This window comes from Felis catus, chromosome B3, assembly GCF_018350175.1.
Source record: "Felis catus isolate Fca126 chromosome B3, F.catus_Fca126_mat1.0, whole genome shotgun sequence".
In the NCBI taxonomy this organism is placed as follows: domain Eukaryota; kingdom Metazoa; phylum Chordata; class Mammalia; order Carnivora; family Felidae; genus Felis; species Felis catus.
The window spans coordinates 14,988,547-15,013,905 of NC_058373.1; the positions used below are offsets into that span (position 1 = coordinate 14,988,547).

General features: G+C 49.0%; 1 protein-coding gene and 1 long non-coding RNA gene across 30 annotated transcripts in view; one reads left to right on the top strand and one right to left on the bottom strand.

Moving 5' to 3' along the window:
• Positions 1-16,676, bottom strand: part of LOC102902604 — a 122,411-nt gene extending 105,735 nt beyond the window's left edge. For 13 of the 27 annotated variants that reach the window (XR_006598926.1, XR_006598934.1, XR_006598923.1 and 10 more), the window contains exon 1: positions 13,158-16,674. This is a non-coding gene — a long non-coding RNA (uncharacterized LOC102902604). Of the gene's footprint in view, positions 1-13,157 lie in introns of all 27 variants that reach the window. The other 14 variants (XR_006598928.1, XR_006598915.1, XR_006598913.1 and 11 more) reach the window with 5 other exon arrangements.
• Positions 11,728-25,215, top strand: NR2F2 (nuclear receptor subfamily 2 group F member 2). Of its 3 annotated transcripts, none has more exons than XM_023254959.2 (3): positions 11,728-12,544; positions 20,380-20,907; positions 23,730-25,215. In XM_023254959.2, exons 1-3 carry the CDS (start codon positions 12,502-12,504, stop codon positions 24,002-24,004), a joined length of 846 nt encoding a protein of 281 aa, XP_023110727.1. In that variant the 5' UTR covers positions 11,728-12,501; the 3' UTR covers positions 24,005-25,215. The 3 variants fall into 3 exon arrangements, with proteins under 3 accessions (XP_023110727.1, XP_023110726.1, XP_023110728.1); XM_023254958.2 differs by lacking the exon at positions 11,728-12,544 and adding an exon at positions 17,512-18,789; XM_023254960.2 differs by lacking the exon at positions 11,728-12,544 and adding an exon at positions 19,676-20,215.
• The last annotated feature ends 144 nt before the right edge of the window (positions 25,216-25,359 follow it).

Genomic DNA, 25,359 nt, shown 5'->3' on the forward strand with positions numbered 1-25,359 from the left:
CAAAGATGTTGAGGTCACACAGTAACTGGTAAAGCTAGAATTTAAACCCAGGTCTCCTTATTTCCAAACCAGGGTCTATTCTGCTATGACAAACTGTCTCAGAGTCTGAGGGACTTCGCGTTCCAAAAATCAGTGGGATTTCTTGTGACGGCCCCATAGCATTGAAGATCCCTTGCAATTAGAACCGGGAACATAGTCCAGGGCAGTGGCTTTGAAATGTAGATTTCCTGGGTTTGAGGAACATGTCCCCAGCTTACTGGCAATGTGAGTTTCGGGTGAGTCCCCAAACTCTGTTAAGACTCTGGGGTTCTTTTGGCTCTCGGATCGTGGAAATAATAACTGTATTTACCTCCGAGAGTTGGATAGAGATTAAAATGAATATCTTACATATGAATATATCGAGGTGAAATGAAATGACACGTGTAGAAGTTTCCCGTTCTTGCCTATAGTAAATGTTACCTATTAGTTTCATTGTCATTATCTTCTTCTTCATTTACATAATGACTTGCCACGGACAGACCCTCAAAGGAACCTAGGAATCGTAGTTAAGAATTCTGGCTGTGGGGAGCCTGGGTGGCTCGGTCGGTTACGCGTCTGACTTCGGCTCAGGTCACGATCTCGCGGTTCGTGAGTTCGAGCCCCGCGTCAGGCTCTGTGCCTGGCGCCTGCTTCAGACTCTGTGTCTGCCCTTCCCCTGCTCATGCTCTGTCTCTCTCTGTCTCTCAATAATAAATAAACATGAACAAATTAAAAATAAAAAACGAATTCTGGCTGTGCTCCTTTTAGCTTCATGGCCTCAGATAACTCTCTGAGCCTCAGTCAACTCAGCAGCAGAATGGGAATTCAAAGTATCTGCCTGTGAAGAATTCCTGTGACAATCCAGTGAGCTGTGAATGTGAGACAACGTATAAACAGGTGGAACCCTCCAAAAGCCCACGGGTTCACGGTTGTATTCAAACATTATTATTCCTAGGTTGGAAACCCTCCGGCTGCCTGGAGTTGGTTAGCAGATCATAAAAGAGATAACGCCACTGTTTTATTTCTCGAGTAAGCCACCTTAGACATAAAACACCATTAAATCATAAAAGGATAGATGCGTTTCCTCAATTATCACCGTTATCCTTTTAATCCTATTCTACTGTTCTCTACCTAAGCATGTGGTTCTCTCATAATTTTACCTTACCAGAGGATTAGATCATGAGTAGCTCACAGGGACAGGGTTTAGAACAGGAAAACAGCACACCCACTCTCCTCGCTGCCTTCCAAAGTAAGGGGGAGAGAGATCTCGAAGCAAAGAAAACGCACTGCACGAAATACTAAACGCAGGCTTCGGAGAAGCCTTCACAGCCTCGTTAAAATACTATCAAACTTTGCTATTGACTAGCTGCCCATTGCACGTGAACTTAAAAACATATTCGTTATCGAGATACAATTTTGTTTCAGCTAAAGAAGCATCATGGGCTCGGGAATTGTTTTCTGAGTGGGATTATTAAAGGGCTCGGGGCCTAAAGGTGTATGTCTATTTTAAAAAGAAATTTTCTGATTGCAGATAACTTCTCAATTTGATTTAGTGTCGAACGATAGTGATGGGGTTGATAAGTGAGCGTTCATCGGTAATTCATCTTGTGCTGGTAGAAATTTACAGCAAAGCAGTGCTTTCCCAACAGTGACAAGCCCTATTAATCTTCTTCAGACACATTTCAATAGGTGTTCCCATCTGTGGCCAACATCTAAACACTCTGGCATCACCAGCGACTTGAAGACACCTTCATTTCAAGTTACACTACTGAAAATGTGATACTAGATTGTACTCTATTTTTTAACCTAATTCTCTCTCTTCATTCAATTAGCCTTTCTTGCCTGGATTTTCTGCTCATGTGTAACATCATTTCCCAGGGAGAGCTCTCAAAGATTCGGTTTCTTAGAGATGCACAATCTCCTCCAAGGTTAACAACCAACAACTTTTTTACAAATTAAAATTGCATAGATTCCAGTTCTGACAGTCACTGGCCTCTGATTGCATATGTCCTTAGAAAGCACACCCTGCTCAAAGAAAGCCCGCCAGTGCTTTTGAGAGGGCTTAGGAAAAGGAGAAGGCTGTAAGATCCATTTGTGTTCATATTCAGAATGCAATTTGTTATCCTCAACTATGATGTTAAATTTCAGTGCAGAAGAAGGCTGAGAAAGGGAGAGGCAATTAAGAAAAGAGGGTGATGGAAATGTAGCCTCGCGTTCAAATAGCCACATTTACTCAGCAGATTCATTCCATAGGATAAAATCCTCTCCTATTCCTTTGCATCTGCTGGGGGACCTCCCATTAGAGAAAGAAATACAATAATCACTTTAGGAATAGATTATTTCACCTAAATTGGCTTTATTCTACAGGCAACATGCTCTCTCTGGCTACGAGGTTAGTCAAGGCAAAAAATGTGGAGGGAGTGTTTGATTTTGGATTGCACCTAAGTGCTTTTTTTGTGCCATTTTCAACCTCATAATGGACTTGGTCTTGCAAAGAAATAGGATTTGAACAGCATTTTTCTTGTGCACTTCAGAAACCTTTCAAACGAGAAGACTCCCTGACACATTCTTACTTTGGAAAGGTTAGATATTACCTGCATAATGAAGGGAATCATTTCTAACTTCATTGAACTTTCTTGTCCATATGTGACCTGAAATACATACGTGTTACTAGTGTGTGTGTGTGTGTGTGCGCGCGCGCGCGCGCACGCGTGCGTATGAGCATTTGAGTTTGTTATAGATCTCAATAACCTTATTGTAGGTGGCAAGTTTAAATGTGCCATATTAATAACTTGTTTTCCAAGACAAATTAAGTCCTTATGTGTCAAAAGCACTCCGCACTGGATTATCTACAAGACAAGTATTTATTGAATAAATGTTCAGTCCAATTTCATTTTAATGTGACTGACTGTATGTTTCAGCCTCTTAGGCAGAGATAAAAACACTCAGACCTATAACTGTGTTGCAACATTACACCTAACTTGTCTATTTCCATTATTGTCTCCTAACTTAGAATATGGAAAGAAGGCTTTTTTTTTTTTTTTTTTTTTTTTTTTTTTGGTTGTTGTTGTTCTCAAGAGCAGGGAGAGAGATAGAAAAACGGCTGGCATTCAGCCTAAAGAGAAATCATTGAAACAAATTAATCCTATGCCGTTTAAATTGACATGGTAATCCATCATCAGAGAAGGCAAACTCTGAAAGCAATCTAGAATCTGCCCTCTGTTCTTTCACTGGCCCTCGAGGCACAAAGACAGATAGTAAAGGAAGGGGGGGGGGGGAGGTATCATAAAAGTTAGGAATGACTTTAGAAAATAATAAAATTGATTAGACCAGCTCTCACTGTCCAGCCCTCTGCAAACCTCCTTCGGAAAGGAGAGGTTAACTTTCAACAGTTGCTTTCAGAGTTTACCTCGAAATGGTAGGTCATCTGCAGGGGAACAGTTTGCTTCCTTCTCAAGGCGGCCAGGCTGCTGACGGGTGTGACCATTGCCTGGCGTGTTTAAAAAGTAGACCAACTGGGAGTTCTGGCAGGACCCACAGTTACACAGAAACTTTCCCTCCAGTGGTAAGGGGCTTCTTATGTGGGGTGTAGGAATGGGGCTTGTTTTTGTGTTTGGTTTTTGTTGGGGGGGGGGTTGGGGGAGGCATCTTTTTCTTCCTTTTTTCTCCTATCATCATCTTGCTCTGCCCTCAGTGAGAATGCATGTTATTGTGATGTTTCAGTGTAACTCGCATAACATCTTGAAAAACCAACACGAGCCACCGTGCCCTGCCTCTTATTTGTGTTTCTTTTTTTCTTTTGGAAGCTGATTTTTCAAATCTTCCTTCACTCCTGTGATGATATGTTGTTTAAAACTGGTTTAAAAATCATAAATTGTGTGTAAAACCGAACTGTCACATCCTGGTGGGTAGTTAAGATGAAAAAAAAGCCTTACTACGAGCTCCGTTGTAAAAACAGTGTGCTTGTATTTCCAACACACTGAATCCTAAGGTGTTTTTTTTTTTTTAATCTCTCTTTAGTGTGTTTATGTAATGCTTTTATTTTTGTTTTTGTTTTCTGGGAGGCAAGGGGGGTGGTTTGCAGAATCTCACCTCCTCATTATTGCCTAGACATGTAAACTTGAACACAGAAATGAATATTATTTTTAATTTAATAATACATCCAGCTATAAAAGCAAGACAACTTGAATTTTTTTTTAATGTCAAAACCTACTCTGTTAACAATAGACAGTGTGTGAGGACAAAAACCCAGATACCTTAGTGCCAAAGGCAGGAAGGTAGAAGGACACGGGTATAACCATACCCCACAGCTGCCCTATTTAGGTTTATCCAGGGGACAGTTTCTTCTAGTTTATTAAGAAAACTTTGTATGTTCCTGAAACTTCAAAGTAAACATCACACCTCTTTCCTAGACTCAGGTTTTTTTACTCCCTGGTTTTTAAAAGAGGGTGAATAATTCTTGCATATTGAGTAATGCTTTTTAAAGCACGGAAGCACAAAAGACACATTAAATGCATTTCCAGGGTAAAGAGAAAGAGAGTTAAAGGCTCTATAAAACATTCATCCATAGCCATGCCCGCAACAATTTTAAGAGTTGTTAGCAAGGAAGAATAGGTTTAGATGTGTGTAAGCGTGTTTGTTTTAAGTAGAAGCTAGGAAATTTAAATAGCAGTTCTTCAATAACTGAACAGTCAATTGCACTTTCTGAAAAAGATCGGCGTGTGATTTTGTTTTCTATTTATAAACCATGTAGACTCCAGCCAAATAGTATATGATTTTAAAAGCCATTAAATTAAGCAATATCCTATGACAAGAATCAATGAGGAAATAAGCATGAAGTCTTGGAGACTGAAAAAAATTACTTTTTAGCCCCACCCCTTCCCCCCCCAAGCCTCCTTACATTTTTCAATGTTAGCTTCCTTCTAACTGTGTGGGTAACATGGCAGCAAAGTATATGCAAAATGAAAATCCGCATAACTTTTGGAGTCAGGAAATGAGCTATTAACATACATTCTGCCAAGAAGTAGGGTTGCCTAACTTGTTAACTTGCCTCTGACACATGATGTGATGTGGTCCTGTCAGGAAATACCCAATGTGACATTTTTCACGGAGGCCAATATTCCCTTCCTCTTAGTTTTCACTTTTGCTTTAAACTGTTTTAAGTGATATCATCTAAATCAATTTACCTCAGTCAAGCGCTTCGTAATCTCTTAGATAAGGTTGATTAATTTATTATAAATTGTAATGGACAGATGGGAAAAGGAGCTTTCTCTATCCCATATTCAAAATAAAAGGGCCAGTGCGCGTTCTATTTAAATACTACACTTTGTAAACTCTCAGGATGAAACTTCCTGTGGTCAAGAAGCTGAATATTATGTGAAACATCTTCCTCTTCATTTTGGACAGAAGTCCTGTGTTTTTCATGTGTACCTTCAACATTTCAGGAAATCAGCCTTTTAAGAGGAGAAAGGCAATTGGTAATTAATTAATTATGTGTTCGAAATTCACACATAGTGCTTTTCTCCCCTGGCAATGTGTCTCTGCTCATGCACTTGTTTAAGTCTATGCTTTATGTTGAAACTTTGCTTTTCGCCTTCTCAAAACCAACAGAATAAAAACTGCTCCTTCCATTATTTTTCTCCTTCCAAAATTCACCTTGAGTTTGTGGCTAAAGGAAATTAAATCAGATAACCCCCCCTTTGTTGTTCTGTTTGCATTTGATTCAAGTACAGGGATCCCACTAAGCAGCAACAATAATTTCTCTGGATATGTGCCTTACTAACCCCTTCACATTTAAATGACTGGCACTTGATGTCATTTGATTCATGCTTTTTGTGACATACCAAAAATGAACTGTCATTTTGAAAATTTCATAACCAGGCTCTTGTGAGAAGGGGGGAAAAATACATGGAATTAGATGATCTTTCCTCACTCTGTCCACTTCTGAGAACTGGAGTCCACATGGCTTTAGATGTCTTTAGAACTTTCTCATCAGGAATCGCCTTACACGATAATATTAAAAGCGTGTATAGCCCACATGAGACTTGGTTACACAGGCAGCAAGCCCCTTATGCTAGCATCTGTATCTAGCACCTCTCCTCTTTTAATTCTTCAATTCACCGAGGAGTAAAATAGGGTGGAATGTTTAAACACCTACATTAGGCAAAAGACGCTCACCTTTTGTTTAACTGGCCTGCCAAAGCTACCACCCTGAAAACTGACATTTTTACTTTGAAGTGCCTTTTTATGATTCTGCAAGGCACAATAGCTTTACCATTACTAACTTGCTTCAGCTTGTATTTCAACAATAGTGATTCCAAGGAGCTTATTCAGAACTCTTTTTTGCACTGCTTTCTGCCAGACCCCCAGCATGTACACATGAGTGACAGCCTCTATCTAATGCTTGAGTATATGAACCTTTAATCCATCATGGAACTTCTAACACCCTAAGAATATATACACACCCACGTGCATACACCTTCACGCACATAACTGTTGCATAACTACCCATTAAAATGCCACCAGGTCTGAAGCCAGCAGAATGAATATTTTCCTAATCTCATCCAGATCTTGTGGCTGTAATTTGGCTACTGGCAAGATTCTAAATTAGCTTTTACTTAAATGAAAGAAGGTAAAATATGTAGTGTAATACTCTACTGTTGTACACATGTCAGAAATATTTTTTTTTTAAGGGAACTGGGTGGTCAGTTAAATGGAAGAAAATATTTCACTACATTATGCTTTCTTATTCCCTAAAGTCCACCTTCATGGAGTGAGCTTCCCTGATGGATGAGACTGTTGTCCCTCTGAATGGAAACCCGCTTTCCTAGGAAGGACGGGGGTGGGGGAGACCAGTGAAGGGCAGGGAGCCTGAAAATCCCTGCAACTAGAGCGAATTTTCCCTCCCTCGCCCCCTCCCTCTTTTCTTCGTCCCTGCCTTCCTTCCTTCCTTCCTTTCTCCTCTGCTTCCTCCTCCTTTCTCTCTCCCTTCTTCGCTACAGCCCCTTTGGTACATGAGTGTAGTTAACCTCCGCTCTGGCCAAGACCAGGAAGGGTTAATGGAGACCGGGGTCCTGACAGTGTCCAGGTCATGAATACTCTGGAGCTAACATCGCAAGAATTAGAGTCTCACCGAGCCAGGGATTCCAGGCACCAATCGCCTCACACCTGAACACACTGCGCCAATCCATTAGGATTCATATTGAAAAATAATAATAATAACTACCCCTTCTGGAAAACGGTTAATTGGATCTGAAGTTCTATTTCCTGTTGCACTGAGGGGCCAGGCAGGGCGACCTGAACTGAATTCCTCAAGCTGCCAAGAAAATCGAGCAATTTGGGGGGGAAGAAGGATGGATGGATGGATGGATGCATGGATGCATAGATAGATAAATAGATAAATAAATAAATAAGTAAATAAATAAATAAATAAATCTATCCGCTTTTCGGCAAGAGCAGATTTTTAAGAAAAGGCCAGGTGTTGGAAAAGGAAGAAGAAACGAATCAGATTCTCCCCTTGCCTCACCTTCCGCCCCTCCTTCCCCCCCCAAAATTAGTGTCTTCTTGATTATTTGCAGCTGTGTCGAGCCTCGAGGTTTGTTCGCGGTCACCAGCGAGGCGCCCGCTTCTAGAAGTGAAAACCCATTTTCACGCCAGGACTTTGCTGCTTGAGTTTGGGGAGAAGGTTTCCTCACCCTCCCAGCAAACTCTCCCCCCAAAGCCTGGCTAACGTCAGCGAGCCCTGCGAGCCTTTACCCCTCTGCCACTTGAGGCTCCTGCACGCAGCCCTGGGGCCACAGACCGATTTCCACCGCTGGAGCGTGGCTTGAAGCCCCCAAAGCTAATTCCCCGCCCTGGAGGGAACCGAGACGTCCTGGGGGCTTCGCTGGTGTCTGTCACCCAGCCCCCGACTGCCTCGTCGGCCTCAGACTTCCTCCCACCTGCCCAGGAGCCCCGAACCTGGAATCCACTAGCCCTGTGGTCCGCAGCGGGTTCCGCCACCCGGCGGCCGCCCTAGACACTGGGTGGGTGGGAGGGACGGGCAGCTAGCAGGGCTGGGCCGCCGCGTCCTCTTTAGGAACATCAAAGGAGGAGAGGGACAGAGATGTATCAAGGAGAAAGTTCCAGGATGCTGCGGGTCGCGGCTGGGGCGGAAAAATGCAGCCCTTTTGGGTCACACCTTTACTCCAGGAGGTCGCCTGGAGAGATGCGCTGTGGGGGGACCTGCCAGCGTCCCCGCGCGGGCCTGCGATCCACTGCGGCGGCCACCTGACCACTGTCACTCGCAGCGTGGAGCCCGTGGCTCCCAAGCCCTTGGCCCCGTGGCGGCCGCGCAACCCTCCCCCGGCGGCGGCCCGCAGGAGCCGGGCCTCGGCCGACTCCCTGCGGATTGCCGCGCCCCTGCGTCTCCCGTCGAGTAGGGAGGGACGGAGGCCTGCGCCCGGGAGCTCCCTGGCGGTGGTCCGGCCGCCCCCCTCGAGGGTTGCTCCCCCTTCTCAGCCTCGCCAAATCCCTGAAAGCCTGGGCCCCCTTCGTCACCCCGGGGGCTTCTAATCACTCCGTATCGATTTCCCTAACTCTTTTCATCCCGTTGAAGACACATCTTAAAACACTCCAGCCCGGAGTGTGCTCTGGGCTTTATCCACACTAATAAAATGATTTACCCTTCTCTCTGCGCTCTTCTCACAGAGGAAAATCGTTCGAGCCCCGGCTACTTGTGTGTGATCAGTAAATATTTAGTGCGGTGACATCCTCAGCTAGTCTTCGGATCGATTCGGGGACCACCGGGAGGTGCACACGGTCCGGGCGGGGCCGCGCCAAGCCCGCCGAGGGGGCTGCTCCCGCCCTCGCCGCCGGCCGCTGATTTACGGCCTCGGCAACCAGCAAAAGGGGGCGAAAGCGCGCCTGGAAAATTGGCTTTTCAACCTTTTTACTTTTGACATTCAGCCACCTCCCCAGGCTCTAATTCTCGCCTCTGCTCCTGCCCACCCCGCGCCGCGCCCGACCAAGGGCGCCCTGTGCGCCCCGCGCCACCCTGCCCGCGGCAGCGCGCTGCGCTCGCGCCCCCGCGGCCCGGGGACCACCTATCACAACCCTGCGCCGCGACGCGGGGAGGCTCAGGCCCCTGCTCTGGGGGTCGTCGCCTTCGTGGTGAGGTGCACTCTGCCCGCCCGCACCTCAGAGGCTGGCGAGAGGGTGGAGAGGCCCAGATCTCCATTCGCCCAAGGAGCCAGTCTCCTCGCTCCCTTTTCTCCGACCCTCGGTCATTCCCCCATTCCTGCGCCTGGTCCTCGACGCCCTTCGGGCCGGATGGCGTCGAGTGGGAACTTTACTTTCCCCGCAGAGGAGCTCCCGTTTCCTTAGAAGCGAAAAAGCGCTGAGCTTGGATGTGCTGGGAAGGGGGCCTCCTACCCTGATCTTGACTGCCGCAGGGCTGCGGCCGCCGCAGTGGCAGTGTCCGCGGCCCCTTGGCCCTCCCAGCCTCCCCTGGGCGCACGCTCTCATTGCAAGGCCGCGCCCTGGACCCGGACCCCGGGCGATGGGCCCGACCTGGCACGGGGCACGGCACTCTCTCGCCACCCCCCTCCCCCCCGCCACTCCTGCGGGACCCGCCACCTCAGCCGACTACATTGTCCGTCCGAGTAAGGAGACGGGAGGGCTACTAACGCCCTAGGTTCCACCTCTCTTCGGCCGGGGTCGGGGGCTCGGGCCTGACCACCTGTTAGCGGGCCTGCTCTCCTCCCACCTGAGGCCCGGGCCTCTGCAGTTCCCTCGGGCCCAGCGAGGAAGGCAAAGGCGACCTTGCTGGGTTCGCGCACCCCTCCCCAACGCTAGCGCCCTCTCCTTTGTCCTAAGCATGATTTTCTAAACTGCCTTATCTGCAGACTATATCTTTATACTAATGCATACTTAATTGGTCCGTCTTGACTGTCCATATAAAACAATTTAATTAGGGTGCTTTCTTGCTTTGGAGAGCAAAGAAAAAAAAATCTGCCCAGTGCTTATTGTATTTAGCACCAATACAGGCAGAAAATGTAGCACAAGTTTTTGGTTGAAAGAGCACCTCTGTGCCCATTGAAGGGCGTTGATCCGAAAAGACAGAAAGGACAAGTAAAATCGATTTGAAGCGACCCTCTCTGTCCCTTTCACACCATTCAGAAACTCCATTCCTTCTAAGACAAAGACCAGCGCCTTGGGAATTCTCAGGGAAAAAGAGGACTCCAGTCCCACAAGCCTAGGGCACTTTTTAAAAAATCCTTAATATTGCACTTAAAACCGGTCCTCGGTTCTGTGCCCCCCACGTGTGGGTTTCACAGACACCCCCTCGGAAGCGTCAAGCAGTATGGCTGGCCACACCACCCACCCCCCACCTCTCCCCGAGCTCGGCCTTCTGGCCAGGCCAGACAAGCCTTTTAGGGTTAGTGCAGCCCTCACCTTTGACCCCCAAGATCGGAGTGGCTGTCACACTCCAGAGTGCAGAGTTACAACTCAGGCCAAAGTTAAAACAAAACAAAACAAAAAACATTTCTCTACTCCCAAACCGGTTCTGGTTCCGCCGCCTGAGCCACCTTGCCCAATAACCCCTTCCACACTCAACTTTTTTTTTTCCCCCTTCTCTTGCCATGAACTGCCCTAGCCACCTCTGAAAGAAGGAACTTCTTCACGCTGCCAGGGCAGCATGGCTGGGTTGCGGTGAGTTGTCCTCCATTAGGAACCAGAATGCCAGGTTACCCGACAGGCGCCCAGGCTGGGGAAGGCGGTCATCGATCAGACCTGGCAGGGAAGGGAGGAGGGAGAGATGAAGAGAAGAGGGCAGGGGAGAGGAGAGGCTGGGCAGTGATCACCTTCACCTGCCCTGAGCCCAGCCCCCCCCCACCCCCATCTCCTCCCGTTCAACTATCCCCCCGACCTTCTGCCGGGGTTAAAGGGGGCGGGGGCGGAAGGGAGGGGGCACCCCCTGAGTTACACAAGTGGCCTCCTTCTACAAGAGAATGAGTTCACCACCTCCCCAGAGAAACCTCACCATCCATCCACTCGATATAACTGATGAGACAAACCACAAGGAAAAACTTCTGTAGCCCATATTTATGGTATTAATGAATAGTTAAAAAAAGATTTACACTTCTTATGATCAATATTCTGAGTTATTTCCCTCAAAGTATATAATTACAGTGTCTTCAGAGTTTTCATCATTGTTTGAGGTGGCAAAACCATTTGTAATTTTCATTAGCCAGTAAACATGTAATTAACATTCAGCACTGTGTTTAACTTAATTCCTGTTTAAGACAAGGACAAGAAGCAGCCGAAGAGCGTTAGTTCCATTTGTCAAGTCTGACATACATCTTACCATAACAGTTTCCTAAAATAAAAGATCCGTGTTTCCCCATTATTCTTCTCTTAAAACAAAACAAAACAAAAAAATCCATTAGTTAAAACTGTATTAAACTGCAAGAGGCAGCATAGTTTTTCCTCAATTTTCTCTAGTTACTGTATTCCTGCTTCCTTTTTCCATTTGGGAGGGTGGGTGGAGGGAGGGGGTTAATTAAGCATTCATTATTTGAAGGCTTGAAATTGGGAACCCCTCCCCCCCCAAAAGAAATAGGTTTCCTCCTCAGGAAAGTTCTAGAATGGGGACTGGAAAAGGGGGGCACGGCTCTGCAGGGGAGTGGGAAAAATCACTTGGGGGGACATGAGTTAAAAGTAGAAAATGAGGATTCCAGCGGATTCCTAGGAAAAATGTTGCCCTCCTGCTTCAAGTTCTATCTTTGATCCAGGGTGAGGGGAGCCTGTCTGCCAGTCTGCTAGGAGGCTGCTTTTTCCCCCTCCTCTCCCACCTCTGTTTTTTTCCAACTTGCTTTAGGATTAGCCTCCATCCCTCTCGACCCCAAACAGTGGAATTTGGCTGTGCCTCGGGTCGTCTTGCTTTGCAATATCGCCTATAGTTGCTGGCGGTTTTCCGCCGAGGCTGAGCCGTTTGCTCCAGCCTCCGACTAAACTCATTAAGTTGGGAGATTTTTTTCAATTGGACGGGTGTTTTTAAAGTCTCGTCTTTCCAGCCCCAAACAAGGTGTAACAACGCACTCTTCCTTCTAAGGAATGAGATGAGAGACAAGGATCACTCCAGACATCTCCTACCTACGGTTTGGGGTTTTTTTTCTTAAAGGCGAGGCTCGCATTCCTCAGCAGCTATGTACAAAGCTCCCTGAAACCTCGTCTCTCTAAAGTTAGTGTGCAAGGCTTTCCAAGGCTGAGAACGCCTAATACATGGGGAAGCACTTCCTTGAGGTGGAAGGTCTCTCCCTTCACCTTTCCTCTTTTTCCCTGCAGGCTAGTGCCTACTTTTTATCAGTTTGCACAATCGCTTAGATAAACACCGAGGAGGAGATTCTCTTTAATTATCAAAGACACATCTTTTCAGGGGGCCAACAAAGCGTTTATTTCACCCGCCAAACTAAAGGAGAGTTATTCCAGTTTAGAAGGAAGATGCAAGCGGTTTGGGACCTTGAACAAGGCAAATATGGTTTTGGTATGTTTACTTACAGTATTTTTTTCTCTCTCTCTCTCTCCTTTCTCACTTTTCTCCTTGTGCTGTGTGGGGCTGGGGGTGACTTGGGGCTTTTCAAAAAATCGGTTTGCTAACGTGTCTGAAATGCCTAGGACTGTGGTTTCAGGGGTTTGGGGAGGGGGGGGACAGTCAATTCAATGCATTGCCATATTTTATTACATGTGTGTGATAGGGGAGGTGGTGGAGGGGGGAAGAGGGGGGGAAAATACAATTGCAAAGCTGCCAAAATATGATTAAACCGAAGCGTAAAGACTGCCGTGCCTCCCCATCTCCTCGTCCTGTCTCCTCAAACTCCTTTCCTTCCAGAGAGCAAACTAAAAAAGCCAGTCCTAGAAGCGTGTTTTTCCAAGCAACAGACGACTCGGTTTTCTAGCAAAGGAGCTGCCGAGGCTCGCTCTAAGTATCAGCATTTACTGTTCGATTTGCCTCTGCGCTTCATTTTGCAACCTTGTGCAACTGACAGCCAGCCAGGCAGGGAGGGAGGAAAGTCCTGCCCGGCGCCCTCGGCCGCGGCTCCGGGAGGCAAGCGCTCGGTTAAAGCTAGGAGGAGAATCGCAACGAGAAGGGTACTCACCATCGGGCGGGGTGGCGGAACTGGCGTGCGGATTTCAGGCAAACGTTTACCTTTTGGCTGTCTATTGCAACCGCGTCGGGCTGACTTAAGAAGCAATTCTGTGCTCTGTCCAGAACATTCAAGGAACGGTTCCTCATTTTTAAAAAGCCAGCGAGAGAGACGACAGAGACAGAGAAAGAAAAAGAGAGGAGGGGGTGAGGGGGACGCACATAAACCCAGTTCAGGGAGGAAAAAAAAAAAAAAAGAAGAAGATCACCTCTCCCCGCCAGTGACTCGGGAAACGCAGCGGTGGCGAGATCCGAGTCCGGTCCAACCAAGCTAGAGCCAATTAATTTTAAATCCTGAAGAATTATTCAGATTAAAATGTACAGAAGTTTCATTCTCGTATGCCTACGTGAGCTCCAAGTCGTTTCCCTTTAAGAGCTCCTTTTCTTTTAAAGTTGAATTTTAGGCAGCGAGGACTCTTACACTAGGGGGCAGACAGATACTGTACTTGCTCCAATGTTAAGCAATTTTTTCCCTCCCAGCATATGCTCTGATTTAGCACTGTAAATTTTTCAGAGGACCCAACTCTGACAGCCCCTGGTGATTTTCAAAGTACCACAAGCCAGTGGTTAAAAATTGCATTGACTTGGAAGTTCAGAGGGACACAATGGAAACCCCTTTCCCTATTCATGGAGCTCCAGTGTGGTGGAAGAGAAAAAACACACACGAACTAGATTGAGGGAAAGGAGGAATTCAATGAATCCTGGTGGACAGAACTGGTTTCTACTGAGTTCAGAGTTAAACTCGGCATTTGCTGGGGTCTGTATTCATATTGTGATTTCATTTGGGGAGAATGACAGCCGTCAGGCCACTTGCTGCAAGAAAATCATATTCCTGGGTGGGTTTGCTTTACTTTTTTTTTTTTTCCACCAGAGTAAAACAAATGTTTTTCCAACTTTCTCCAGCCAAATTAAAGCTTGCCATTCCCCTCATTAAAATAAATTTACATCTGCAATAAAAGACTGGGCTGGATTTTTTTTTTTGAACAGTAACGACATATTGATATTTCTCTTTTAGACTTAGAGCTGTTTTATTCAAGGGAAATGAGCATCTCTGAAGAAGGCATTTGAAAATATTCTCCCCTCCATTTTTTTTCTCAGTCTGCAGTCTTTTCTCTTCTTATATGCAGTAAAAATTAACTACGATTGATATGGTCATTTATTTATTGTTTTGAATTTCTAATAGCATCCCCATAACTGAATGAATCTAAAATACAGAGTGAAACACGTCTGACTTCACGGGAAGCCTGTGGTCGTGTGCTGTGGCAGGCTCCAGTTCTGTAGGAGATTGGGAAATTCTTCATTTTAAATCTGAGTCCATCAGAGCATACTTCAAACACCAAAAATCTCTAAGTGCCCTGTGGAAGCTGTTGCTTTTCAGAAATTTCCCACTGCATGTCTGTAAAAGGTGATCTTGCTATGGAAGTGTCTGCACTCAAGAGGCAAGATTAAGATTTCCCTACAATCAATTATTCTCTTCTATTAAATTGAGATGGGTATGTCCATTAGATTTCCTGTCTCATCCCAGCCCCACCACATCTCTGCTGAGATTGCCCCTAATCTACTGACATTTGTAGCATTAGGCAATCCCTTGAATCATAGGAGTTGAAAGGGGGGGAAAAAAAAACCTTTGAAATGATTTCTTTTCCATCCTTCTGTCCTCTTTAAGAGAAAGTGATATTGTGTCTCTAATCAACCTGAAATTCTCAGCCTGCCTTCTCTGTGGCAATCTCATTGTACACCAGGTTTATGATAGTTCAGTGTCCACTGTAGTTGGTTTTTTTTTTTTTTTACAACTTTCAAATAATCCCAGCACCTGCAGCTTTAGTGAAATACGTGATTTCAGCGGAGAAAGGGTGAGGACTAAGAAGGTTCCAGCAAGGAAGTGTAAAGAGGGTTTCTCCTCTCCTAAAAACTAGCCCCTGTCTGCCTGTATCTTCACTGAGTACCTACCTTGTATTCTGCCTGTGGGTAAAGGGTATTTATTGAATGCAAAGAGCACACACCAGCACAGGTCAATCGTATGTGTGGTCTATGGTTGGTTTTTTTTACACCTTTCATCTCGTCCATTTTTTGCACTATCAAGGATGCTTTCCTGGGGTCATTACTTTACTCTTCATATGTGTTCATGTTTCCTGAAACTCGGCGTGGTTGATGTAAAATATTTCAACTGTTCATAAACCTGGTTGGCTTCCAAGTTTACAGTTTTTCTTGGGGCAAAACGTGTGCGATGCTGTCAAAATTTTGTTTTCTAAACGTTGAACAATCATAATGAACTTCTCATGATCAAACCGAAAGGTGCCTGCCCTGAAATACAGTGTGTTCCGTGGGGCCAATTCTAGATGTGTGATGTTTAAAGCCAAACGCCCTGGAGTTCAGAGACACAACCATGTTGATGATTTTAGCACATTGAAGCAGACTGGCATAGGCTATTAAGTTGTTCTTATTGCAGTGAATCTCTTGAGGTGGCCTGTGGCTTGTGTGTGGTTCCTGTGAGTTGTGCTTGGTATTATTTCCAATCTGGAGCAGGATCGTTGGTCGTGTTTTAATGACTCAATGGATGCCTAAAAGGAACCTGAGGAACAATGAAGTTCGTCCTCAACTGTTCCATGACCTAGAAGCATAGGCGCTGAAGTCTTTGTCTGTGTACATTGACAAATATGCATCTGATACATGTGCGCTTACATGTGTGTACAGAGGGTATGCACAGGGGAGGCTAGGAGGCTGGGAGGCTGCCTCCGCTCGTCCATCAGCGGACAGAACGGTCTATTCACCTCTCTCCACGACTGGGTAGTGTGGCAGGACGTTGGCTTGTGAGTTGGCTATAACTAATGAGAGAGGATGAAGTTGAGGAAAATTGATTTTAATTGCGTCATGACAATGAGATGAAGTCTACTTGTGCTTCTCAGCATCCGAGATGTTTCATTTGAGCAATTAAAATGTCAGGCCACATACCTGTGAAATGTTAACCCTGCAAGGAAAAGACAGATACCAAATGGCTTCTTTCTTTTTTCCCTCTCTAAAAAGGAAAAAAAAAAAAATGTCTATCAAGCCACAAAACCAAGCAAGTGATCAGAGTTGCTTAAGAGAAGGGTCTACCGTCACCCGGATCTGACCAAATGTTTCGTTTGCAAAATGCCTCCAAGCTCGGTTCTCGGCACCTATCCTGCCCCCCACCCACTACCCCTCTGCAAAGAAACCGGGGAACTTTTCTCTTTCTCTGGCACTGTGGGCACAAAGATGCGCCGGGAGTCCCGGGTGGTGCGCGAGCGACGGATTTCGTGGCATCGCCAAGTTGCGGGAGGCGAAGTCCTCGATTCCATCCAAAGCCTCTCGCGGAGCCTTTAAGAGGCGTTGTGTGTGCGCGCCGCGCTCCTCTCCCCGCTGGGGCGGAAACCTCCGGTGCGGGGTGCGGAGAGCTCGGGGGCCGCGTGCCCGGGGCCGGCCCGGGCCCATCCCCCGCCCGGCGGTGGTGGCGGCGCGGCCGCCCCCTCCCCGCCCCCCTTGGCCCCCCGCGCGCCCCGCGCCGCGGCCGCGACGCCGCTCGCGCTAGGACCGGGCTGAGCCCGCGGCCGCCATGGCGGGGCCGCCGCGCTCCGGCCAATGACGACGAGGGGGCGGCGCGCGCGCGCCTGGCCAGGCCAACCCCGGCTGCTGCCTTATAAGGCGCGCCGTCACCATGGCAACGTGCGCTAAGTTGCAGCAGTCGTGTCAAAGTTCACTATATAGAGAGCTCAGTGAGCTGATCGCGGAGAAGCCACTTCTGCCAGCCCCGGCGCCTATAAATCGCATTCCCTCCCGCGCCCCCCTTTTTAGCATATTTGATCACTTTGATTCTCTGTTCTTTTCTCTCCGCGGTGTGTGTGTGCGTGCGCGCGTGTGTGTTTTCTTCTCCTCCTCCTCCTCTCCCCGAGTTGCCTCCTTTCTCCGGGTGCCGTGCTGCCTTTTTTTCCCTTCTTTCATTCTTTCTCTCCGTCTTTTTCTCCCCCCTCTGCGCACGAAGGATGTGCTTCTAGGTGGTGATCTGCCCTCCTCTCTCTCTTTTATCATTTCTCCCCCGCCGCCGGCGAGTTGACTCTTTCCCTATGTGTGTGAGGCGGCGGCGGCAGCAGCAGCAGCAGCGGCTCCGGCGGCGGCAGCAGCGGCAGCAGCGGCTTCAGCGGCGGCGGCGGCGCTAGACGCGGCGGCTCCGGGCCCGACCCGGCGGCTTCGGCGGCGGCGGCGGCGGCTCCGGCGGCGGCGGCGGCCCGGGCGGCCCGCAGGGAGCGGCGAGCGGCCTCCATCCGGCGAAAGCGGGCGGCGGCGGCCAGAGCGAGCGAGGCGCGCGCCGGGCGCCCGTGGCAGGCGGCGGCGGCGGCCCAGCGCCAGGACGACGCCGCGCAGCGCCCGACGCGGACCACTTTCATGCTGATTCCCCCGGACCCGGGCAGCGCTCCGGCCACTCCGCGGGCCGCCGGCCTCCGCCCCGGCCTGCCCGGCTCTCTGGGCGCGCCCGCGACCGGCGCCTCCGCTCTCCCAGTCCTCCTGATTTCGATGGCTTTCCTGAATGGCTGACTGTGGGCTGCCCTGGACTTGGCCCCCGGACAGTCGCCTCTCCTCCTCCTCCTCCTCCTCCTCCTCTTCCTCCTCCTCTTCCTCCTCCTACTCCAACTCCTCGGCACACCAGCTCTGAGAGCGAGAGAGTGAACGAGAGAGGGAGGGAGAGAGTGAGAGCGAGCGAGATCTTTGGAGAGATTTTTTTTTTTTTTTTTTGCCTCCTACTTCTGTCTTGAAGCCAGACAATCGACTTGCAGCTCTCCCTCCCCTCCCTCTCTCTCCACGTTCTGCTCCCACTCTCTCTCCCCTGGCCCCTTCCCCTCCCCTCCGGGCCGAAAGCCCCCCGAAACCAACAAAGCTGAGCCGAGGGAAACAAACAAAACAAACACACCGGGCCAGACAAGCAATCGACAAAACTTTGCAAAAGCAGAAACAAAAAAGGAAAAACTAACCAACCTCAACCAACCAGCCCCCGAGCCACCCGGGGCGCCCTCCCGCGCCCTCTCGCACCCTCGCACACACAAAAGGCGGCGCGCCGGAGCCCGAGACCCGGGAGCCGCCGCCGCCCGCAGCCAGGGGAGCAGGAAGTCCGGACGCGGCCCCCATAGATATGGCAATGGTAGTCAGCACGTGGCGCGACCCCCAGGACGAGGTGCCCGGCTCGCAGGGCAGCCAGGCCTCGCAGGCGCCGCCTGTGCCCGGCCCGCCGCCCGGCGCCCCGCACACGCCACAGACGCCGGGCCAAGGGGGCCCGGCCAGCACGCCGGCCCAGACGGCGGCCGGTGGCCAGGGCGGCCCTGGCGGCCCCGGCGGCGACAAGCAGCAGCAGCAGCAGCACATCGAGTGCGTGGTGTGCGGGGACAAGTCGAGCGGCAAGCACTACGGCCAGTTCACGTGCGAGGGCTGCAAGAGCTTCTTCAAGCGCAGCGTGCGGAGGAACCTGAGCTACACGTGCCGCGCCAACCGGAACTGTCCCATCGACCAGCACCACCGCAACCAGTGCCAGTACTGCCGCCTCAAAAAGTGCCTCAAAGTGGGCATGAGACGGGAAGGTATCGGCCTCTCATTTCTCCCCCCCACCCTCGCCTGGGGTCCCGGGGCCCTGGGTGCGTTTGGCTAGCCTGCTCTGGGTAAGGACGCAGAAGCCCCAAGCTCTTCTCTTCGTATTGCAGCTGAAAGGGGTTTTATACTAGAAGCAAGTTCTGCACTGGAACCCAGACCCCCCCAAATCCGCATGCTTTGGCCGACTGATTTCCTCCTCTACTTTCTCTTCGGGCTGTTTCATTTTCTTTGCATTGATTGCGAGTTCATTCGAGTTCGCCTTTCTGCGAGGGATGGGGTGTTGTCTGTTGTTGTTTTAAAAGCCTGGTTTACTTCTCCGTCTTTCCTCTCGATTTCTCCCTCTCTCCCCCTTGTTTTTCCTGCATGTTCAACATATGTCCCTCCTCCCCACCCCTTTCCCCAGCCCCCACCCTCTCAAAAAAAAAAAAAAACCAACCTGAGATTGTACTTTTGTACAGGAGGTTCAAATTACAAATGGCAATTTTATGCACTTCGCCGTATTAACGCTGCCGCCCGGGCAGCGCTCATGTGACCCTCCGTGGATTAACATTCTGCTAAAAAAAAAAAAAAATACCTCTGTTTTCTTTTTTCCTTTCACTTTTGAAAGGAGGAGAGCGCGATAGGAGTAGGGACGGGTGGGCGAGGGGCCCTCGGCGGCTGCTTTCGCTCTGCGCGAGTTGGGTCTTTGTGATATGAAATTCGCCGAGCGCCGCGAGCTGTGCTCGGCCAATGGCGCGCTCGGCGCCGGGCGCGGGCTCCGGGCTTGGGCGAGCGAACGCCGGGCTTTCTTTGTGTTTCTGCGAGAGCGACTCTCCCGGTCCGGCGTCAGATAACAGCCCGAGCCCGAGCCTCGCCAGCTTTCCCCGGCCGTCTCGGGCCCTACCCGGGCTGCGCCGGCGCCGGCCGCCTGCTCCCCGCCTCTCCCCGGCTTCCTCTCGCCTCGGCCGGCCTCTCTCTCCGCCCTCTCCCTCCGTCTCTCTTTCTTCGAGCACACTGATCAGGCTGCCGCCAGACCTCGGCTCTCTGCTCTTCTCTCACCGGGGGGCTCCCCGCCGGGCTGGGGCTGGGGCTGCCGGGTTGGGGGGAGAGTCGTGGCACGGTGGCCGCAGGCCGTCTGGGGTGAACCCTTGTGTCTTTTGCAAAAGCGCCTCACCCTCCCCCCCAGACTCGCCCCTCCCGCTCCCTCTCCTCCAATCAATAAGAAATATCAGCTGTTTAGCAGTAAAGAAGAAAGATGCCCCCAGAATGCTCCATCCCGCCCACAGTGCCGGGGACCCCGAGGCAAAGCGGCCAATTCTGGGTCCTCGGCGGCCCAGCCCCGAGCGGGCCTCGGAGGCAAGTGTGCCGCTCTGGCCGCCAGAGCTTGCCTGGGTGGTGGCTTGAGTGGAGTGCTGCCGGGCTCCCGGCGACTTCCAGGTCTGTGGCCCTGGCGCGCTGGCGAGAGGGGCAGGCCTGCCTGTTCGGGCGCGGTGCGGGCTCTGGGTCAGGCGGGGGTCGGGCTGGGGCAGACCCTGCCGGGGGAGCTGGGCGACCGACGAGGCTGGTCATTAACGGCGGGGTGTCTCCTTTCCTCCCCGCAGCGGTGCAGAGGGGCAGGATGCCGCCCACCCAGCCAACCCACGGGCAGTTTGCGCTGACCAACGGGGACCCTCTCAACTGCCACTCGTACCTGTCCGGATATATTTCTCTGCTGCTGCGCGCCGAGCCCTACCCCACGTCGCGCTTCGGCAGCCAGTGCATGCAGCCCAACAACATCATGGGCATCGAGAACATTTGCGAACTGGCCGCGCGGATGCTCTTCAGCGCCGTCGAGTGGGCCCGGAACATCCCCTTCTTCCCTGACCTGCAGATCACCGACCAGGTGGCCCTGCTTCGCCTCACCTGGAGCGAGCTGTTCGTGCTGAACGCGGCACAGTGCTCCATGCCTCTCCACGTCGCCCCGCTCCTGGCCGCCGCTGGCCTACACGCCTCACCCATGTCCGCCGACCGAGTGGTCGCCTTTATGGACCACATACGGATCTTCCAAGAGCAAGTGGAGAAGCTCAAAGCGCTGCACGTCGACTCCGCCGAGTACAGCTGTCTCAAGGCCATAGTTCTGTTCACCTCAGGTAGGAAGGAGCCCTGCCCTCTCATGCCCAAGGACTCCTAGCTCAGAGTTAGGGCCCAGAGAACTTGGGAGTCCTCAGAGTGAGCCCAGCCTCCCCCTGGAAAGGCCAAACTGTTGAGGGCAACCTGGAGTGGGGACTTTGTAGAGCTGCTGGGCCTCGCCAGGCCTGTCCTGGGGACAAGAGAGGAAGGCTGGGGCTTCGGGAAGGTCCCTTAGGGCACATGCTCTCAAAATGGGCCATGGGGAAGCCTCTCAGGCCTGCCAGACTGGCATGCGTGTTCCTGTGCCCTCCCTTGGCCCAGGCGTCCTGGGCTGGCTGGTCCTGTGCAGCCTCCTCTGCCCCAGGGCGCTCTCTCTGTCACCCTGACTGAGTCTCCAGGAGATGCCTCTGGGCCCTGCAGCTGTCCTGGCATCATCTCTGCAGGGGAAAAGTTTGCCCCTGCAGGGGAAAAGTTTGCCTGCTAACTCAGTGGGAGCTGGAGCTCCAGGCAAACCCAACCTGAGGGCAGCAGTTTTCAAAATGATATTCTTATTAAAACAATGCAGACTGCCAGGAGAGGAGGAAGGCTGTCAGGAAGGGGGCAAGAGGAAGAAAGGGGGCATCATAACTGTCCAGGATGTCTGCAAGGGGTTGAAGACTCTGGCCTCTAGCTTGCTCTGCCCAGGCAAACACTTCAGACAATTTTCAGACAACCCAAAACGTATGCCAGCTTGGGCTGGGTATGAATGTTGCCAGAGATATAAAACCATCATTGACTGCGTTATGAAATCTAATTAGTTTGTATGTAGTTTAACCTGTGTGAGTAATAGATCTAATATTAATTAACTCTTGAGGCCAAATGATTTCTGAAGGTGTCTGGCTTTCCACTTTGGGCCACACCTGAGCCTTTTGGCTGCCTCCAGGCTGAGTTCAGCACATCCCAGGTGGGTGGAAATCACCCCCTCTCCATTCTCTTTCTAAGTTGTCAGCTGATCCCTTTGTCATGGCTGAGAGGGGGGGAAAGAGGTTCCCAGTTAAGAATTACAAACATTTGGACGTTTGTGGGGCTTGGAACCTAGGAACTGCAGTTTTTTACAGCTTGTAACCAGGACACTCCGAGAGCTGGGTAGTTCTCAAGGCAGACAAAAAGACTCACAGTCTCTTCCTTATTGTTTGAAGGAAATCTGGGGACCCAAGTCATTAGCTCAATCGATTGCAGGTTCTGAGTCCTTAACCCACTGTCTGTTATACGCTGCTGTTTTTTTTTTAACACGTAACCTCCCCCCACAGCCACCCCAAATTCTGCCTTTGAAAGTCCTTAGGTAATCAATTAAAGGGCAGTGTCTGGGCAAGGAAGAGCTGTATAGAGAGGCTTGGATCTGGAGTATTTTTCTCAGGGGAACTGTCATAACTAGAACATTTGCCTGATGCAAATGTACAGGCAGGATATTCCCCTAACCCCATAGTCCCCTTCACCCCCAGCCCACAACCCTCCACCCAGCCAACGATCCCAGACGCCGGGGGGGTGTTGTTAATTTCTCCATATCATTGTTAGCTCTTAGCCTTACCCTTGGTCTCTTCAAGGAAAGAAATGCCTGATACTGTCGTAAGAGTTTAATTTATTACTATTTGCAAAATGCAGAGGCCTGTGTGGAGAATGCAGATCGCCTCACAAAGAGATAAAGGTCCCTCTTATCTGATTCGTAGGGAAGACACACAGTGTACCCATGCAAAGGGAGGGAGTCCAATGCAGACAGATCTTTTAATTCCTGACCACAGACACCTATGCATTCTTTACATGCAGAGTCCCTGGATACACACATGAGGAAATTACATGTGTCTTCTGGTTCTGGGGGCTGGAGGTAGTGGCGGCTGTTTTGAAATATCTGTTTTAAGGATTCACAGTATGCATGTGTTAGCCCCAAGTCTTGTCTGGGGCGCCCAAAAAGGTCAGGTCACAACCTGCGCCGCCTTCACTGAGAAGCCTCTCATTTCAAAGGCATTTATTGTATTTTCACATATCCCAAAGAGAAAAGTGTTTTCCTGAAGATAACAGGGAGGGGTTTCTTCTTGGAGGGAACTGGGTTTTAAAATAAATAAATAAATAAATAAATAAATAAATAAATAAATAAATGGGGGTAGGAGAAAAAGGGAGAGAGAAGAAAAGGGGGGAAAAGAAACAGCTCAAATGAACAGAGAGATCACAGTTTGCATGGCTGCCCTTCAATAGGGCTAAACTGACAAGATCAGTTTTAAAGGGCCACTTAAATCAGTTTCAAAGACTGGAGAAAAATGAGTCGCCCTCTTTGGGGAGAATCTGAGGCTGGGTCGTGGACGCCATTACTAGAGGCTGGGCCAGGTTGTGGCCCTCCTCTCCCACCACCACCACCACCACCACCACCACCCCCCCCCCAATATATAATTATAAGCCAAACTCTTATTTACAGAGGAGGAGGGGGAGGAGCACTGGCAGTTTTGGTTTCATCTGTTTGTCTGTCCGTCAACTGACTTGAGCCAGATTCACCCAGTGCACTTTGCTTGGGCCTCCCAGGGACCAAGCCTGAGTTCTGGTGGCGTGAAAGCCTGCGGTGCACTGAGCTGTGTTTTACTTTAAAGCAAATACCCCCAGGACCATCTCGTGCTCTCCAACCCCCCCCCCCTCCCCTCCATCCAAGTTTTCAGTATACTGGCATTTGCTCCAACTCCGGTTGGGGCAGTTTGACAAAGCACTGCACACACACCTCATGTGACCCATTTCAAACCTCTTAATCTGATGACTGAATCCTTCTTCTTCTTCTCCTTCTCCTTCTCCTTTTTTTTTTTTTTTTTAAACTTTCTTCCAGATGCCTGTGGTCTCTCTGATGTAGCCCATGTGGAAAGCTTGCAGGAAAAGTCCCAGTGTGCTTTGGAAGAGTACGTTAGGAGCCAGTACCCCAACCAACCAACGCGATTCGGAAAGCTTTTGCTTCGCCTCCCTTCCCTCCGCACGGTCTCCTCCTCAGTCATAGAGCAATTGTTTTTCGTCCGTTTGGTAGGTAAAACCCCCATCGAAACCCTCATCCGGGATATGTTACTGTCCGGCAGCAGTTTTAACTGGCCGTATATGGCAATTCAATAAATAAGAAATCAAAATAAGAAGGGGGAGTGAAACAGAGAGAAAGAAAAGGCAAAAGACTGGTTTGTTTGCTTAAATTCCTTCTGTTAAGAAAGGATATAAAAGGATGTTACAAGTTTGCTAAACGAAGAGAGGGGAAGAATTTAATGGACTGTGAATTTCAAAAAAAAAAAAAAAAAGACTGTCAAATGAACTTTTACAGAATGCATTAAAAAAAAAAACTCCTGTGTCGGTCAGAACAACTTGCTACTTATCATTTTTGTATAAAAAGGAAATTAGTCTTTTTCTTTTTTTGGTAAATTTTTGAAAAATATTGCTAAAAGTGCATTTAAGGAGATTGGGAGAAAATTAGCAGAATGGAGAAAGTAAGTCTTTTTTTTTTTTTTCCAAATTATTAATTGTCCTGTGTCTATGTACCTCTAGCTGTTCTTTTTTGTACTTTTCTGGTTCCAAACCAGTTTATTCTGTGGTTCTATAATAAGTTTTGATATAATCTTGGCTTCTTAAAAACTGTGTATCCTTAAAATATATGTTCTGCAAGAATTAAAACTGAGTCCATGAAAATACCATAGGAAGACATAAAACTTTAAAAGGCAACTCAAAGGTGATGGAAACGCACTTACAAGTGGTGACCAAAAATTTTAGGTGAAGTTGAGCACTCTTTAATTTGAGAACTGGAGGAACCACACACAACACTTAACTTCCCCTACCCTGCCCCCCCCCCAAAAAAAAGACACCATGACAAACCTAGCTTTTTAAAAATATTTTAAGAAAGAGAATGAACTGTGGAATTTATTGGCAGCCAAGGAATGTGTCCAAGACACGTGCTGAGGTTTTGAATAAAAAGTGAACTTTTGTAATTTGAATTGGGTCCCGCTTAGTTCTTGAATTGTTATGAAAATCCTATATCTGTTTGTATATTTGCAAACCCTTTGTATTATAATTGTTGATATTTTCCCTTTTTAAAAAATACCATTGAAATCAGCATGACAAAATAACACTGTTGGCACTTATAGGTAACGTGATTGATTCAGTATCTTAGAGTTTACAGTTTGTGTTTTAAAAAAAAACTGAAGGTTTTTTTTTTTTAAGTGCAACATTTCTGTATACTGTAAAAGTTATAATAACTGAACTGTTTGGTCGAGTCTTTGTGTGTTATATTCCAAGGAAAATTGAAAGTATTCAGAAATTAAAATATTATTTGATATCTGAAATCTGTTTGGCTGTCCCCACTCACTGTCTTTCCATCGAGAAGAGCCCCTGTGAGCTCTCACTGAGCCGGGCTGGGGGCTTTCATGTGTTTACTCCCCTCAGTTTGTTCAAAGGTGGACTAGTGTATTTATTTGCCTGTTTAATTT